General features: G+C 36.4%; 1 protein-coding gene across 1 annotated transcript in view; it reads left to right on the forward strand.

Moving 5' to 3' along the window:
• The window catches only part of LOC147069060 (ATP-binding cassette sub-family C member 4-like), a 124358-nt gene that overhangs the window by 69504 nt on the left and 35295 nt on the right, over nt 1–19559 (forward strand). Inside the window, exon 3 of the mRNA XM_085951514.1 lies at nt 13562–13766. Coding sequence (XP_085807640.1) covers nt 13562–13766 — 205 coding nt within the window. The remainder of the gene's footprint in view (nt 1–13561; nt 13767–19559) is intronic.

The following is a 19559-nucleotide window of genomic DNA, read 5'->3' on the forward strand; positions in this document are numbered from 1 at the left end:
CCAAAATTCTGATCCCGGGATTTCGGGATTACAATTTGACAATCCCGGGATCCCGGGACTGGTCCCGGGATTGACATTTTTTTCCATTGTTATTATAAAATTTTTATATTTACAAATAACATTGATAAAATCGGTCAAAAATAAATCTAGTATAATTTATACCATTTAAGACATTTATTGTTGATATTGTACACGTTCAATCTCGGACGTACATAAGTTTCATGGAGTAAATAATATTGTAATATAAATAATAATGTGAATTTAATATGAGATTGCTGTTTCTGATAGTAAAGACATAATGAATGGATTAACGAGATTTAAAATAGTAAAGCAAATAATCATGGCGTACTTATGGCCTTTCCGCTTCATAAATCTAATTAGTCAGCCAAATATGAAACTGCCGTAAAACGTATGATATCATGGTGGAATTACTTTGTTTAAAGTGCGAAGCATTGTTTTGTTCCAATTTTTCTCATTATTAATAATTTATGTGAAAAAAATCAAATGAATCGGCAACCTACACATGGGTATAAATCAAACTTCATTCAAACTCAGTTTATTTCTAATGTAGTTATTTTTTATTTTCGCTTTTATTTTATTTTCCATAAAAATTGATAAAAAAATCAATCCCGAAATCCCGGGATTAGGTTTATCAATCCCGGGATTCATAGGTATCGAAAATAGCTCGGGATCCCGGGATCCCGGGATTCGGGATCCCGGGATTGGAATCCCTAATCCTGACGGAGTCTTTGTAATCTCCTAACTTTGTTGAGCATACCATCATTGAACTAGTTCATTTGTCAAGCGACGACACTTAACTAAGGGTTAAGAGCGTACATAAGTGAAACGGCAAATAATTTTCAACTGTATGTGGAACGAAATTTCGGCCGCGTTGCCATTCCGTCGCTATAGGATTGGTTTGTCTAAAAGCCGTTTTTGTCTAAATCGACCTTTTAATGCAGAATGATTTTTTGTGTAAATGGACCAGAACCATCCTTTTCTTTAAATTGCTTTGTAATGAATACATCATTCATATGCTGTAAAAACAGCAATTTAAATACCTCCATGTATTTAAATATAGGATAATGAAATTTGTTTATCGTCTCCTGAACATTTGACATTTGGTCTATTCGACAAACCAATCCTACAGCGACGATTCGGAGAGCTATAGTCGACCTGTTTGCACGTCAATTTGTTTTATGATGGCGTCGGAGGAATATATTTAGGGATCCCGAGCTATTTTCGATACTTATGAATCCCGGGATTGATAAACATAATCCCGGGATTTCGGGATTGATTTTTTTATCAATTTTTATGGAAAATAAAATAAAAGCGAAAATATAACAGAAAAAATACTTTTAATAAAAAATAACCACATTAGAAATAAACTGAGTTTGAATGAAGTTTGATTTATACCCATGTGTAGGTTGCCGATTCATTTTATTTTTTCGTTAACGCGCGTTAACATAATTTTACTCCCTACTTTAATTATAGTTTGTCAATTTATGGCTACGGCTGTATGTTGTAGCTTAACTACTAGGGAATGACAAAAGAAATGGCGTATTTCAAAAAAACACTACCTTATTCTTAGGTCAATAATTATTATAAAGCAATCATTATTCATAAGATGTTTATCACACTTGAATGGTCAAAGACATAGCTTATAATAAGTATCTTTAGAATCATCTTTAAATGTGTTAATCTTGCCGATTTTTTGAATAATAAAATGCCTAATTCTTGTCAAATTTGGGATCACAGAGATTATCAATATAATTTTTTATCGTGAATATTTTACAAAAATTATCTCGTAATAAATTATACTAATGGTTTCATAAATGCGTTTAAAAATTAATAAATGTAAAAAATCTTAACACCGCTGCACAGTTATGTACCGAAATATGACTATATTCTAAAACATTAGAGCGAGAGGTTTAAAAGAATACTATTTTATGTAACAAAAATACTTTATGCAGTCATGAAATGTTCAAAATAACTATAAAGGATAATAAGGCTTCAAAATTATATAAATAAATTATCTACAACGTTTAAGGAGTGTCCAGAATCATGGTTTGAAAATACAATAAAAACTCATTTTTGACCTTCAACGAGCATGTCCCCCCTTAATAAAACTATCAATTTGACACAAAGATTCAAAGCTTGGTTTATTGTTGAAAATGTTTTCAAACTTTTTTCTTAGTTTACGCGGGAACATGTAGGTACCTCTGGCAGTGCGGAGTTCATTTGGCGGATTTTTTTTTACAACGTATTTATTAGCTCGTATTCTTGTTTGTCCGGTGATTGTTTGTCCAGTACAAATCTTGCAATCGATTTTTAACTAACTTCCCGACTAGCTAGACATTTGAAACTTTTAGAATATATCAGAACACGATCCCAATGCATTATTTTAATACTTTTAGCCATCTTTAAGCAGAATTGAATTAATTTTCAGTTAATCCTGTTTTGTATGGAAAGTTATTTCAGAAAAATCCGTAAAAAGTCAAAGACTATAATTGGTTGCTAAGGGGGTGGTCCTAGTAACTAAATTATTAATATATACGTGCGTTACTATGGAAATCAAAATGACATTTCAGTATTCTATATTTGTTTGTTTGTTTTTTATTTACTTCATATCAAGTACAAGTTTGAGCATATTGAGCATAATAATTCAACAGAAAATTTAAAAACGCTGTATATAAAAAGTTCTTTTTATCTTGTAATCATTATTCATTAATGGGTCCATGACATTGAGCTACTTTACAAGCTGCTTGTTGGCGAATTTACAATCTGCTTGTAAACTCGTCCAGTGTCATCATCGAACAAGCTAACAAGCAGATTGTAAACAATCTACCGAGAAAAGTTGAAAGCCGGCCAACTTTACACGCTACACGCTGGCGTGTGGGCCGATACGCGTCTGCGCAGTAGAGCGATAGTGGCGACCTCTCGGTAAAAAAATGAACTACGTCCTGTCAAAATAGTCGCTAGCTTGTAGATTCTGAGCGAGTGGAAAGTTTTGTGTGTCATCATCACAATCGCACTAGCCGACGCGCCCGCTTTTAAATTCGCCAACAAGCAGTTTTAAAGTAGCTCAATGTCATCGAAGCTTCAGTCACGCGAGTGTTGCCATCTTTTTCTATGCGGATTATAGTGCAAAGGCGTAAAAATTACCGTATTTCTGAAAAATATATAGGTATTACAAGAACATTTTTAGTCTTGAATCCTTTAAAAATATAGTAATTTGGTATATTTGGCGAAAAATTATAGTATTTTACATTTTTCACGGAATTAAAATTACAGTACTGTACTATAATTATTATAGTACGGTTGGCATCACTGGATCACGCCAAACCTTGAGCCGTGCGGCTAATAGATTTGGCCAGCTTGATCGGATACTACACAATATTGTAAATATAGCGAAAATATGCATCATCACTAGATTTTAGGTAAAATATGCAATAACCGGTGAGAATAGGTTAAATATGCAAATGCATAATAATCCGGTCTCTAATAATTACCCTTAAATTTCTTGGATGACACACTAATTTCTCGATACCTACTCAAATCATTCGATATGCTAGTACCGAACTACATAATATATAAGCATCTGTTATGAGAGTATCATTTATTTTTATTCACGACCCGATTAAAATAAACCATTCCTCCGATTTTTCAAATTTATAATTTGCGTTTATGCGTGTATGTTTAGCACATCTTATCCCTGTCTCCGGCAGTAGCGAAGGGTGGAGGTAGGCTATTAAGATCCGACATAAATAGTGCTTAGTAAACTTTGTTGGTCATACGCACAGAACAGATAATAAATAGAATACCAATAGGCTATATTCAATACGCCGCATGGTGAAGCAGGCTTTTGAATGTGTGAGTGTCCTACGAAAATGAAGCACGCATTATGCACGTTCAATAGTGTAATAGTGTACCAACATTAAAGGAGCGTAAATGCATAAACCGAGAGCAGTTTTCAGTATTCGACGTTAAACGTATTCATCCTTACTCGAGTCGGTTACCTGCTATCGCCTTACTCGTTGTGTATTTCAGTTCCCATTATTTATGAGTTCCCTGGTCATACGTATTTGTTTTTATTGAACTAAAACTAAGACAAATGGAAAGAAACTATTTATTTCCCCTGGCCGTTCTGTTTTGTCATGTTCTGTTTGGTTATTTTTTTAAGTTTATTATACCTAAGCGTTGCGTAAGCCAAACTACCTACACCTACATATAATAGATAAACAATATTATTCTATTCATATAATATCCAAAATTATGTATGATTTGATGGTATAATTTTAGATATTTTACAGATGGACTAGTGTTTTTTGACTATTATTTATTATGGTTTGGTTTCGCAGGGTTTAAATAAGTTTTAAATACTAACCAAAACCATCTGTAAATTGTCGTCTATGAAAACCAATAATATGTACGTATGACCGACATAGTTTAGTCTGCACTATTTATGGCGGATCTTAACAGCCTACCTCCACCCTTCGCCACTGCGTGTCTCGATATCTTTTACACATTTGGATATAAGTACTTTCTTTCATACGTTACAGATAATTTAAGAGACGATAATAAAAAAAAATGATTAAATAATATAAATATCTGACAATATAATATCTGACTGGACCCCTATGCTTAGCGCACACTTGCGACGAGTCGGTCACGCTGTTGGAGCCGTATGTACACATGCAATTTAATCCACACAGTAATTGGCTGGCGACATTACCGACAATTTACTTGGCGTTAAACTGTTGCGCCTCTATTGACAATCAGCTATTGTTGTCACAGCTGTCAATTTAAATCACCATAATTGCCGGGCACTTGAGACCTTGTGGAAATCGACACCGCACTGGGAAAACAGGATTGAACTGAGGATTAAACTAGTTACGAGTGCCATGATGAATTTTAATGTTGATATTATTTGCATTAATATGTATAATTGATACAATTTAAATGTTTTTATCTGACTTGTCCTCGTTTCGTTTCGTATAAAGAAATGTCGGTAGACCACCCTCCACATAACCTTTCAATTTGGAATAGATCTTTTTAAAAATTATTTTGAATTGGGTACTTGATGAAATCAACCAATCAGGCGCCTGGCATTTACTAATACACTACTACGCAATGCGTATTACAGTGATCTTGTCACTGTGTACAATTATTGCAAAATTACGTGGAGGATACTATAGGTCAGTGTTGCCTTATTTTTCTATACTGATTATAGTACAAAGGTGTAAAAATTATAGTATTTCTAAAAAATATATAGTACAGAAACATTTTTTGTCTTGGATCCTTTAAAATTATAGTATTTTGGTATATTTGGCGTAAAATTATAGTACTGTACTATAATTATAGTACGGTTGGCATCACTGCTATACGTACAAGTCGGTTATGTAGAAGCCAGGCGGGAACCGCGCTAATTGTCTTTGCCGATTTTGGCAAAATTAATGAATTAAAGCAGGGTTTCCCAAACTTTTTCTGTAATGGAACACTTCACAAACCCGGAAATTTTAACGGAGTGTCTTATTTTTTGGTAATTCCTACTAGTAAAAATTAAAAAAAAAATGTTATTAAAACACATTATATATTAAGTTATTATTTTAAAATATAAAACTACAATATAATATAAACATAAAAATATGAATAAACAAAGCACTTAACGGCCCACGTGCTCGTCGTAGGTCAAAATTGAGTTATTATTGTATTTTCGAACCATGATCCTGGACACTCCTTAAACGTTGTAGATAATCTATTTATATAATTTTAAAGCCTTATTATCCTTTATAGTTATTTTAAACATTTGATGACTGCATAAAGTATTTTTGTTACATAAAATAGTATTCTCTTAAACCTCTCGCTCTAATGTTTTAGAATATAGTCATATTTCGGTACATAACTGTGCAGTGGTGTTAAGATTTTTTACATTTATTAATTTTTAAACGCATTTATGAAACCATTAGTATAGTTTATTACGAGATAATTTTTGTAAAATATTCACGATAAAAAATTATATTGATAATCTCTGTGATCCCAAATTTGACAAGAATTAGGCATTTTATTATTCAAAAAATCGGCAAGATTAACACATTTGGAGATAATTCTAAAGATATTTATTATTAGCTATGTCCTTGACCATTCAAGTGTGATAAACATCTTATGAATAATGATTGCTTTATAATAATTATTGACCTAAGAATAAGGTAGTGTTTTTTTGAAATACGCCATTTCTTTTGTCATTCCCTAGTAGTTAAGCTACAACATACGGCCGTAGCCATAAATTAACAAACTATAATTAAAGTAGGAAGTAAAATTATGTTAACGCGCGTGTTTGAACATGTACCTAACCGAATTTATTTTTATTTTTTTTTAAACGGTACATGTTCAAACACGCGCGTTAATATCATTTTACTCCCTACTTTAATTATAGTTTGTTAATTTATGGCTACGGCCGTATGTTGTAGCTTAACTACTAGGGAATGACAAAAGAAATGGCGTATTTCAAAAAAACACTACCTTATTCTTAGGTCAATAATTATTATAAAGCAATCATTATTCATAAGATGTTTATCACACTTGAATGGTCAAAGACATAGCTTATAATAAGTATCTTTAGAATCATCTTCAAATGTGTTAATCTTGCCGATTTTTTGAATAATAAAATGCCTAATTCTTGTCAAATTTGGGATCACAGAGATTATCAATATAATTTTTTATCGTGAATATTTTACAAAAATTATCTCGTAATAAATTATACTAATAGTTTCATAAATGCGTTTAAAAATTAATAAATGTAAAAAATCTTAACACCACTGCACAGTTATGTACCGAAATATGACTATATTCTAAAACATTAGAGCGAGAGGTTTAAAAGAATACTATTTTATGTAACAAAAATACTTTATGCAGTCATCAAATGTTTAAAATAACTATAAAGGATAATAAGGCTTCAAAATTATATAAATAGATTATCTACAACGTTTAAGGAGTGTCCAGGATCATGGTTTGAAAATACAATAAAAACTCATTTTTGACCATCGACGAGCATGTCCCCCCTTAATGAATTCGATGATGTTGAGTCCTTGAATTGCATATCTTCTTGATATCACGCACAATATTGGCAAGCTGCATTCTAATATCTGGTGTGGCATCGAGCCTGTCCCTGCACTTTGACTTCGTTGCAGCATAAATAGAAAATCCCGCTTTGCATAAATAGGTTGTGGAAAGCGGAAGTGAAACAATATTAGCTTGTTTTGAAAAATTGGGGTAGCTAGGTACTCTTGTCTCTTCTGATAAACTCGCCCAGAAATCATTTAAAGGCTGATCTTTGTATTTTTATTTCAAATCAGAGTCACTTATTACCTAAACCAATTAGATTTTCATATTCAATTGCGCTTAAGCCTACTGGTTTAGCTGTAACGGAAAATGGATTCCGAACCCAGGAATTGTCCTTTACTAGTTTGTTTACTTATTTTAGTTTTTTTTTTTTTTTGTGATTTTACCGAGGCTTTGACTGCGACTCGCTGTCATATCGCCTCTTCTCTTCTAGAAGGGGATCCGTCGATCAGGTCCTCACTCCTATTCTGTTAAATAACTTTACAATTTTGCCTAACTCTTCCGTCTTACCCACCGCCAGGACACCCTTCAATTCGTCGACATTCTCATAGATATCTGCAATTCGCAGCTGTACTCTGTGAACTTCATATTTGGGGCATTGCAGTGCTATATGTACAATGTCCTCTAAAACATGACATTCATCGCAGAGCTGCGATTCGCTTCTTCCCATGAGGACATCAAATCTTTTGCCCATGGTGTGCCCTGTTCTTAGCCTCAGTATTAACTTAAGCTCATTCCTCGTCAAAGAAGACTCTACAAACCAGGGCACCTCTCGTGGTGTTGGAAGAATCGACTTACTCCATTTCCCCTTTTCTAATGATGCCCTATGGTGAAAATCTATCCACATACTATGGCACATTTTCTTTATAGCCTCATTCCAGTCCAGGTTTTCTGGTATCCACTGATATGGTACCCCTGAATGGCCGGCTACCTTTGCCAGCTCATCTGCCCTTTCATTTCCCTCAATGCCCATGTGCGATGGGATCCATTGAAGGCATAGATCTCCTCCTCTATTTTTCTTGGCGTCGATCTGGTCAAGGATGTGGTATGCTATGGTTTTACTGTTATGTGAGCGAGTTGCTGCGGCAAGATGTTGTAAAGCGCTTTTAGAGTCTGTTAAAATGACAGCGGATTGCGCCGAGAAATCATCGCTTAAAGTGTATTTAATTGCTTCGTTTATCGCGATGAGTTCCGCCGTCATTATTGGTATTGCTGGGTTTAGCTTCCAGCTCTTGTTTATACCTACTTCTGGTATCACAAGAGCTGCTCCTGCTCTATTCTGATCTTTGGATCCATCTGTATAAAGGTGGCTCCATCCTGCGTACCTCTCTGTCAGCATTTTTTCGACACGCTCTCTTCCTTTATCGGATACTATGCTCCGTTTTGGTTTGTCTATTCCTTTGACCTCTAGTTGGATAACAGAGCTGAGGTCGTAGGTACCAACTGGCCTCCTCAGCGAATACATACCTAGGCATTTTGTATTTAATACCTCCCAACTTTCTGTGGCTTTTAGGATTCCTACCAGTAGAGGGAGCTTTCTTTTCTCATAATATGTATTGCTTTCAACAAGCTCGTATAGGAGTTTCACCTTTGCCAATGTGGGGTTATCTATTATAGATTTCCACTTCATCCATGTCTTGGTAGCCAGTGCCCATCTCCTGACATTCAGTGGAGGTACGCTGAGTTCCGCTTGGAGCACGTGAATGGGTGTTGTCCTGATAAATCCTCCACATATTCTTAATGCTTTGGACTGGATGCGGTCTAGCCTCACCGAATTAGTTTCGGCGGCGGAGTGGTAAAACATGCTCCCGTAATCTAATCGGCTTCTAATGAGTGCCGTGTATAACCTTCTCATATGAATGGGGTGTACGCCCCACCCACCTCCCGCGAGTACTTTGAGTATGTTCAGAGGTTGTGTCAGGCTATTCGCGCAATGACTAATATGATGCTTCCACGTTAGTCTATAGTCCAGGTTCATACCTAAAAATTTATAAGTGTCTACTCTTTCTATTATAGTGCCGTCGATTTTTAAGTTAAGCTGGTTTTGTCTCTTGCCTCTGGCAAAAAGAACCACCTTAGTTTTGCTGGGAGCTACTTTGAGGCCTCGCGTTTCCAATAATAATTTCATTTCGTCAAGACTCTTCTGCATTAACCTTTGACATTCATCTACTCTTTTTCCCGAACAAAAAAGTGCGAAATCATCTGCATATTGTACAATGTTGACCCTCGTCATTAACTTTAATATGTCAGTTGTAAGAATGTTGAATAGTAATGGGGACAGGGGGTCTCCTTGCGGAAGGCCTCTTGAGCATACCGTACTCTTCTTTTCATTATTAATGCACATGGTGATTTTTCTTTCATTTAAATACTGCTTAAGATATTTAGTGATCTTCCCACCGATTCCCCATTCATTCAACACCCTTGACACTTCTTTCACATGCACATTATTATACGCATCCTGGATGTCCAGGAATGTTGTCAGGGTTACTTCGTTTTTGATCTGTGCTGCATTGATGTCTAGTACTAGGTTGCCTATGTTCTCCAGAGTCGACTTTTGCCTTCTGAATCCCGTAGTATTGTGATGAAATAGTTGTTTTTTCTCTGCAAACCATTCGATTCTTCTTGCAATCATCTGGTTGAACGTTTTGCACATGCATGATATGAGTGCAATTGGTCTGACTGACGACACTAGGGTAGGGTCTCGCCCTGGTTTTAAGATTGGGATAATCATCGTTTCCTTCCATTGCCTAGGGACTTTGCCGGTTTCCATGATTAAGTTGAATATCTCCACTAGTTTATTTTTTCCGATCTCTGGCAGCTGAGCGATCATGGAATATGAAACTTCGTCCATGCCGGGGGCAGTGTCTTTATTTTTGGTTACTGATCTTAGTTCCGCCACTGTAAGAATTTCATTCATTGTATCATTAGGATTATATGTTTCCTGTTCTGCGATTTCTTCCTTCATTTCGTCACTTTTCCTTGCTAGTTGTTGAAGGAGGAGTGACGCCATGCTTTCATCCAGTTGATTATTGAATTTGTTTCCCGATTTGCCCTTCATCCAACTCATTTTTCTCCACATTTCTGAGTAGGAAGTTTCCGAGTTGACGGAGTCACAAAATGTTTTCCAACTTTCTCTTTTGGCTTTTAGGATTACTTTTCGAGTCGTGGCTTGCTTTTTCTTTAGTTCTAGGTAGTTTTCTGTGGAACTGATTTTTTTGAAGCGAGTATAGGCAAGCCTTCTCTCAGCGATTGCCTTTGATACTTCGGAGTTCCACCATGGTTTTGGTCTAAAGTTTGGGTGACTGCATACTTTGAGTCTCGGAATGCTTGAATTTGCCCCATTATTCAATATTGCCTCCAATTTATCATACTCTACTTGTGCATCTCTAGTAGGTTCTGTAAGTCTGTCTATGTCATTTGAGATTATTTCTCGATATTGTTCCCAGTTTGCTTTAGGGTAATTTCTTCTTGGGATGATTTCTGTTTGGCATTGATTTTCCACAAACTCGATGATAATGGGTAAGTGGTCACTGCCCATCGTATCGGAGTCTATTTTCCAATCGGTTTCCAGTACCAGCTCGTTGGAGATAAATGTTATATCCGGTGCCGCTCCTCTCTGATTTGGAGGGGCGACCCTGGTACTTTGTCCATTGTTAATCGCTACTAAGTCAGAGTCAAGGCATACGTCAGCGACATCCTCTCCTCTTGCGTCTCGAAGTATATGATCCCACATTGGGTGGTGTGCATTGAAATCTCCACCCATAATTGATCCCTCTCCCATTTGATCGAAGAGCCTGCTCCATGCGTTTTTCCGAATGGTAACATTGGGTTTACAATATATTGCTGTCACTGTTTTTAGTTTTTGTGTCCCTCTGATTTCGACTTGACATGCCTCCAGTTCAGTTGGAAGGCCTTGTAGGGTCTTTTCTTTAGACGCCAGTGTTTTATGCACCAGAATCGCTATTCCTCCGTAACCATCCCCTCTGTCTTTTCTATACATCGTGTAATCATTGAATTTCAGATAGTCTAATTCAGACCTCAGCCAAGTCTCTGAGATTAATGCTATTGAAATTTTTTGTCTTATTAAGTAGAGTTCTATATCATCCTTTTTTTGCTTCATACTTCTGGCATTCCATTGTAAAATCCTAATTTGTTTTTTACTATCCATTTTGCTCCAGAACCTCTCCTAGAATTTCCTTTAAGTGTCCTTCTTTGAATTGTTTGCATACCCAGTCCACTGCTTTAATTATTAGTTGTTTAATGATCTGCTGCCAGTCTCCCCCTTTCAGCAAGACTTTCATAATTTCTCCCATCGCGTTAACCTCTGTCTTCCCCTTTGAATTTTTCTTATTTTTTGTAGGCTTTACGCCACTACCTGTAGCTATTATTGTTGAGCCTGAAGCTTCTACCACCGCTTCTTCTTTCTTTTTGATTTCCTTAGTTTTTTGAATTGTTTCGCTTTCATCTCTTCCTACGATTTTTTTTTGTTTTAATATGTCAGCATAGCTATTATTTAACATATTTTTTTTTGCTTCCTTGAAAGGTATGTTCATTTTTTTCATTGCTTCTTTGCAATTCTTTTCCTCTTGCCACTTTGGGCATTTTTGGCTGTTTGCCGCGTGGTTACCTTTGCAATTGATGCACGTAATTTCCTCATTTTTTTCGCAGGTTTTGTGGTTTTCACCACACTTAGGGCACGTTTCTACTGTACGTCCGCAATTGTTCGCGATATGTCCATATCGCCAGCATTTGTAGCATTGCATAACCCTGAATACATACGGTTCTACAGCAAAAGAGACTCCATATATGTAAATTGTTCTCGGCAATATTTTCTCCCCAAATTTAATACTGACTGACGAGGTCTTTGTCAGCTCTCCTGTATCACCTTTTCTTGTCAACCTCTTAAGGTTGATTACTTTTGCATCACTTTTGATTTCCATTTGCAGTTCTTGGAGGTCCATATCAATATCGACTTTTCTTATTACTCCATAAGAGCAGGAGTCATTCTCTTTGGTCACAAAACCGAGATCTTTGAGTTCTCCAGCTTGTTTCACTTTATCTGCTTCTTTTTCGTCTTCTACTTGGATGTACGTCTTTAAATTTTTATTGTAAATTTTCTGTACTTTTACTCCTGCCTTATGCAGCATCTGCGCTATTTTTAACTTTAATGGAATTTTACTTCCCGTCGCTATCATGACGATGTTTTGGTTTCCCTTTGGAGTGACCCCAGAGTCTCTTCTGGGTTTTTTTCCAGAGGTCACCGTCTGCCATTCTTCTTCTTTTTCTCCAACCACTTCCTCTTCATCATCGTTTCTTTTCTTCTTCGATTTTTTGGTTTCATTCACTTCCATTGTGTTGTTTTCCATTTTATTGTTTTTGCCGTTCACGCGGTCTTGGAATTCGCGCAACAGTGTGAACAAAAAACAGTGTGGACAACCCCTCGCTTCACAGCGTTTGACGCACTCCCCGCACAAAGTGCACTATCCGTGCAACAATAAATATTTTTCACTTTTTCTCAAGCACTGGCACTGATTGTCAAAATCACATGGGACCACACATGTTGAGTTTATTGTCCAATTCATTTACAAACTATATTATTTTTGTTGTATCCCGTATTTATAACCGTTCGCGAGTACCCAGGCGAGTAGCGATACGAATACGCAAGCGAAGTTGTACAACCTCACTCCACCGCTGTTGGCTTCCGACTGTATTTTAGTTTTACTTATTTTACTTCTACTTAGTAGAAGATTTTTAAATGTATTGCAGAGTATAAAACCTTTCCGAATTGTCGCGGAACACCTACTCAGGTTCGGCGGAACACTGGTTTTCCGCGGAACATAGTTTGGGAAACACTGAAATAAAGAATGAAAAGCTAACCTAACCTAAACTAACCCAACCTTACAAATAATCCAGTATATCGGCTATGTTTAAAATGTGTATGCCGCTGGCTTTCCCATAACCGACTTATACCAAAATGTCAAGTTTTTCTTTCTTTGAATATGAATAATAAATTATTTTAGAATAATGCCTCATTTATAGAATATTGAATACAGTCAGTGACGCCCTTTGGGGGCAGGCAGGTCATTCGTTGCTTAGCCAATTGTATAGGTAGGTACCATGGCCCTCATAAGGGTGGGGTCTGACAGGGCTCTAGCCTGGGGGCCCGGCATGGTGAGTCGATCAGATGAATGAGATAAACGCGCATCACAAATTTGCTCTAATAAGAAGAAAAAAAAGTGACTCGTTTGTACTGTTTCGAGGCCCCATTTTAGACCTTCTGACGAATCGATTGCATCACCTGCATCAAAGAAAATTGCCGCTGGTCCAATCTCAGCGATGTCAAATCATCAGATTCCCATTTGATGCAAACACTTGGATACGTTGTCCTCTCAGCATTTCGCTAACCTCAAATTGATTTTGTGTTCTCTTTCTCTTGCAGAAATCTCCAACCGTTCGCCCTGGCATACCTGATCGCCTACTTCAATCCTAAGAGCGAGCAGACGGTGACTGAAGGCTACATCCACGGGGTGGTGACGAACGCCATCGCACTCCTCTCCACGATAATCTACCAGCACACCATGCTGGGGTGCATGCAGATTGGAATGAGGGTACGCGTGGCGTGTTGTTCGCTGGTCTACAGGAAGGTAAATCGGGCTTTCTTTATGGCGGAGGTTGAATGTTACCACAATAGGAGGTCGCGATCAGTACTTCATAATCAGTGACGTCCCTAGATAAAATGCCGCCCCTAGACAGCGCCAAAATGCCGCCCCATTTTTTATACAGTATTTTTATCCTTTTATGAGTGCAGTATCTAAGAAATATGCTGTATGGACCCATTACTGGTCACTTTTTACTGTCACTGTCGTTTCTGGTCATCAAGAACGTCGAGGGACAACGGCAGTAAACTAGATATCGCCAACCCGAAAAAACCAGTGAACTGAATTTGTTAATGAAAAGATATTTTCGTTATTACTAAATTAAAACACATTTACTGCTGACCAGATAATTACTATTTAATTACCACATTTAAATAGCATGCTAATTATACCTAATGGCCAACTAATGCAAACGCGCCAGTCGCATTTCTATATTTCGGCTATTTCTATATATTCCAAATGATTCTCCTCGATTTGCCGCCTTTCGAGTAAGTGCCGCCCCCAAGCGACGATCAATCTGCCTACCCCCACGGGACGTCACTGTTCATAATAATATGCGAAGAATATCTTAAGACGATACTTCAGTGAAACGGCAAATAATTTTACGGAAACGGAAAAGTACCTAGTGACTTTTCACGATCGGAGGCGATTGTACTAGACGGTTGGGGTCAGAATTTGCCAATGTTTGCCATGATTCCGCGCGGCCAACGTCCCGTGAACCAGAGCTGACTGTGATCACTGATCACTTCCCCTTGACAAAGTATTTTTTTTAAATCCAGAGAACGTCTCAGATTCTATGTCAGAGTTGGGTTTCGGGAATTATCGAGTAATTTTCGAGATTTTCTATCCCGAATCTCGAGAATTGAAATTTTTAACATTTCGGGAAATCTCGAGAATCTTTCCTCGGGATTCGGGATTTCTTTATTATAAATTATTAATTGAAAAAACGATTTTCTATTGAAAAAAGTGGACAGAAAACGCAAAACGTTCAAAGACTGATTCAAGACTGGGCATTTAACACAATTAAGCCAATGTCGACTCAAAATGAGCGCAATTTTTGCAACATCAGGGAATTTTATGTCTCAAAAACGTATACGATTGTTAGACGCAGCGATTGACAGTCTGTTTTTTGAAATCCTATTTTAATAAGTAATGTTTTGAATTATTTTTATTTTCCTACTTCTATTTTGTTTGTCTTCTTACATAAATAAAAAAATCATATTTTTTTGGAATTTGTCTGTTTTTATACAGATTTTAGGAGTTTTACGGTTTTTTTTTTAAATTTCCCGATATCTCGAGAATTCCCGAGGATTCTTTTCTGGAAATCCCGAATCTCGAGAATTCAAAATTTCATCATTTCGGGAAATCCTGAATCTCGAGATTGAGATTTTATCGGGAAATACCCAACTCTATGCACGACAACTTTAAATATTAAGTGAGAAAAGTGAATAAATAGGTACACCAATTCATTAAATTTAATTGATCTATTTCATAAATTACATAACTACTTAAGTACTCTTTTAATGCATACATAATTGCGATGTCGTGAGAACGGACAAGCCTTGTTATTAATTTGAATAAATGTTTCGGCCTACTGCTTTATATTATTAATTATTATCTTTTGGTTCGATAACATTGAACTACTTTACAAGCTGCTTGTTGGCGAATTTACAATCTGCTTGTAAACTCGCCCATTGTCATCATCGAACAAGCTAACCAGCAGATTGTAAACAATCTACCGAGAAAAGTTGAAAGCCGGTCAACTTTACACACTACACGCTGACGTGTGGTCCATAGATAAAAAGTGTGGTCCGATATGCGTCTGTGCAGTAGAGCGATGGTAGCGACAGTGTTTTTAAAGTGGAATTATAGTACAGAGCCCCCAAAATTATAGTATTTGGGGAAAAAATATAGTATGCGTTGTCAACTGTTAAAAATGTATAGGTTTTTAGTTTCTCAGAAAAAAAATAACGGAGAATTTGAGAAACTCCGAGACCTCTTTTTATTTAGGTACCTCTTCCGACCAAAAATACTAACCGAAGAATTTAAGAAATTTCAATTTCAACCCAAATAAAAAGGGGTCTCGGAGTTTCTCAAATTCTCCGTCTGAGACACAAAAAACCTATACATTTTCAACAAATACTATAATTTTGTAGGCTCTGTACTATAATTCCATTTTGAAAAGATGGCAACACTGGATGGAACTACATCCTATCAAAATAATCGCTAGCTTGTGGCTCCTGAGCGAGTGGAAAGTTTTGTGTGTCATCATCACTATCCCACTAGCTGACTCGCCCGCTTTTAAATTCGCCAACAAGCAGCTTGTAAAGTAGCTCAATGTCATCGAGGCTTTATACATCGCAACAGACAAGGGTTTGCGATGTAATAGAGTTTGCTAAAAACCTCAAATGGAAAAGGGTTGGACACAGCTCGCAGAAAGGACAATCGTTGGACAAATTTAGTCATTCATCCGAGAGGAACAAAACGTCCTCAAGGTAGACCTAGAGGCCGCTGGATCGATAAAATGATAAAGTTCTGCACACATACGTGGCGCACAGGACCGAGAGAAGTAGAATCAGCTTGGAGAGGCCTTCATCCAGCAGTGGATAGATTCAGGCTGATGATGATGATGACATTGCAATAGCCCACGACTTTGCCCGCGTGACAGATACAATTCATGAAAAAAATAAACTGATTCGATTTGGACTTTTTTTTTTAAAAACAATGAGATAATCACCTCTCGCATCCCACCATTCCATCGTTACTATCTGACCACTTTACCTATCTACTTGTGATTCAAAATCCCCCTCCAATCACAAGTAGATAGTTGGGGGGGGGGCGGTTTGAATCACAAGAAGATAGGTAAAGTCCCCATTCCCCAATAAATACGATGAAATATTCAGCAGAAACACCACTGCTACAACGAATTTTCCCAGGGTTTTTGCAAGATGGTTTCATAGGCCCTGGCCGAATTCAAATTAGCAATATCCGATACGGCGGGGGGGGTTTAGACAAATGGTTTTCAATAAGGCATATTTCTCAGCCGGTACAAATTTCCTCTGACTAGCATCAAGTAGATAGTAACTATCTGACTAACTAACTGTTAGTAAATGCGAGGTATCCATAAAGGCATCTAGAAACCGCCCCTCCGATCGACAATAATTAACCACCTTACGCACAAATTTTCTCGTGTTCAATTGTTGCAAGTGCGTTATTTTAATAAATTAAATTTCTGATATCATGATCAACTATTGGATACCTCCGAACCTCACTTCAATTCTTCATCGCTGTTATTTGATCACTTTAAGTACTCGTGATGAATTGTTGCAAGTTTTGTCATTTCACCACGTTTTTCTTAGCTTGTATTCTTGTTTTTCTGGTGGTTTTTTATCAAGTACAAATCTTGCAATCGATTTTTAACTAACTTCCCGACTAGCTAGACTTTTGAAACTTTTAGAATATATCACATGATCATGGCCCCCACATCCTGAAGCGGACCCCCAGGCTAGAATCTTTGGCGGCCCCCCTTACCTATCTCTAAGGATATAGGCTGTGTGACGCTCTACAGTAGCGTTTTCCAAATATGTGTATGCGGTAAAATTAATGTTTATATTTAGTGTTTTTTGTATATTTTAATACATCCATTTGAATTATGGAGTTGTCGAGTATTGATACACAATTAAAAATTCTATCGTACAATGACAAAATTTAAAATAATAACGTTATAGAAGGAAAATAGCTTTTTTTACTAGTGAAGCAAATTTGTGATGTGTGTTTATCTCACTTATCTGATCGACTCGCCTCGCCAGGCCCCTCTTGAGCCCGGGCCCTGTCAGCCCCCCCCCCTTGTGGGGGCCATGCACATGATAGAATATAATATAACACGATGCCAATGCATTCTTTTAATACTTTTAGCCATCTTTAAGTAGAATTGAATTAATTTTCAGTTAATTCTGTTTTGTATGAAAAGTTATTTCGGAAGAAATCCGTAATCCAATCCACTATTATTGGTTGCTTAGAGGGTGGTCCTAGCAATTAAATTATTAATATATACGTGCGTTACTATAGAAATCAAAATGACATTTCAGTATTCTAAATTTGTTTGTTTGTTGCAAAATAGCAAAAAAATGATTTGTCGACAATTGCCTTATTTGTCCTAAATTATTAATACATAGAATTGTCAAGTTTATATGATTCAACAGAAAATTTAAAAACGTGGTATATAAAAAGTTCTTTTTATCTTGTAATTATTTGTTCTTTATTTTATCTAAACTTCGGATATCATGACGGTATTCTACCAAATTGATACCAAAAATGTAGTCAAGAAGCTGTGGAAGTTTCATCAATCTTGATTTTCAGTAGTTTTTTGAGTTATAATGGATCATCTAAGATATTTTATTTTATTTTATGTGTTATTTTAGAGTAATAAAAATAACATAAACTTTTTAATATGTTTTTATTATTGCACTATTATGCATTGTTTGAGATTATTTTTTTTTTGTATGCAAACAATGGCACATTAAAATATTTACTCTCCATAAAATTCTTATTTATTGTTTTCAATGATTGCATCATTAAGCCACTAATGTAGGTACTGTTTTGATTTGACTTTAAAATATAATATATACTGAGAACACAGATGGACCAGTAAATAACTAGATAATTCGATTTCAAGCCCCGCTGTCGCTCATAAAGTCAATTCACCACACATTTTACGACGCATGATATGTACTTCCCCATTTGAACAGTGTTTGCCAAATTGAGTATGATTTGCCTTTGTGTCGCAAGATTAAAACACATTAATCAGATTTACCAAAACAGTGTTCTTCCTGAAACCCCTCTCTCTCATTCCCCACCATACTCATCCGAAGTAAGAGGGTAGTTTGTTAATACACATTTTAGGTTTGTTTCCTCAGCAAGACACAAACCTACACACATTTATATAATTACGTCACGACTAGGGGTGTCAAAATTATCGTTATTGTCTTTTAATACTAATATTGTCAGAAAAAATCCTCCGTGGACAAGCATAATTTAACACTGATACAATTGATGTCTTTTCCAATGCTTATCTTCACTATTTAAACCTCTGCTATCTTCCAATACGTAACCAATATTAGATATCGACACTTTTCCTTTCGATATTACTGCCCTACCAGCACTTGAAATGGACCGTAGCATTCCGGAGTATGGGTCCGGTTCATGAAATACACACTCAAGAAAAAGGACCGCTTATTGGAACGCCGTTGGTTTATTTCTATACACTTTAACTTATATTACTAACTGACGTTTAATCGTTTGTTTACGTAAGAAATTGAAAATCGCCGACAATAATAAATTCGCTGCCTAGGCAATGGAACAATTGTAAACTATAATATTATACTGTATAATCGTCACGATTGCAGAATCATACTGTGGCGTAAAGGTAGTGCGTTTTCAACCATATGCGTGTATACTTTTTCAATATTGTCGGCGAAAAAACCAATTAGGTAGGTACTTAGACACTTAACTAGTGTCATAAACGTAATCCGATCCCGGCAGCATTCTGTGCAGTTGGATTTTATTGCTTAAGGTCGAAATATTTTTAAACGATCGACACATTAACAGTTTTAAGAAAATTTTGAACGATATTTTAGCTCGGTATACCCGATAAGTAGCTCGTTATAAAAATGAATAAAAGTATGGAGAAAATCATAAACTAAAATGTCAACGAATGTTTCCTCGTTACATCCGAGATCTTGCTATATCCGGGATCGTAATAACCGAGTTCGACTGTATGTA

The sequence above is a fragment of the Rhyacophila brunnea genome, unplaced genomic scaffold (genome assembly GCF_057557595.1).
Source record: "Rhyacophila brunnea isolate RB1 unplaced genomic scaffold, BYU_Rbru_1.0 scaffold_24, whole genome shotgun sequence".
Lineage (NCBI taxonomy): Eukaryota > Metazoa > Arthropoda > Insecta > Trichoptera > Rhyacophilidae > Rhyacophila > Rhyacophila brunnea.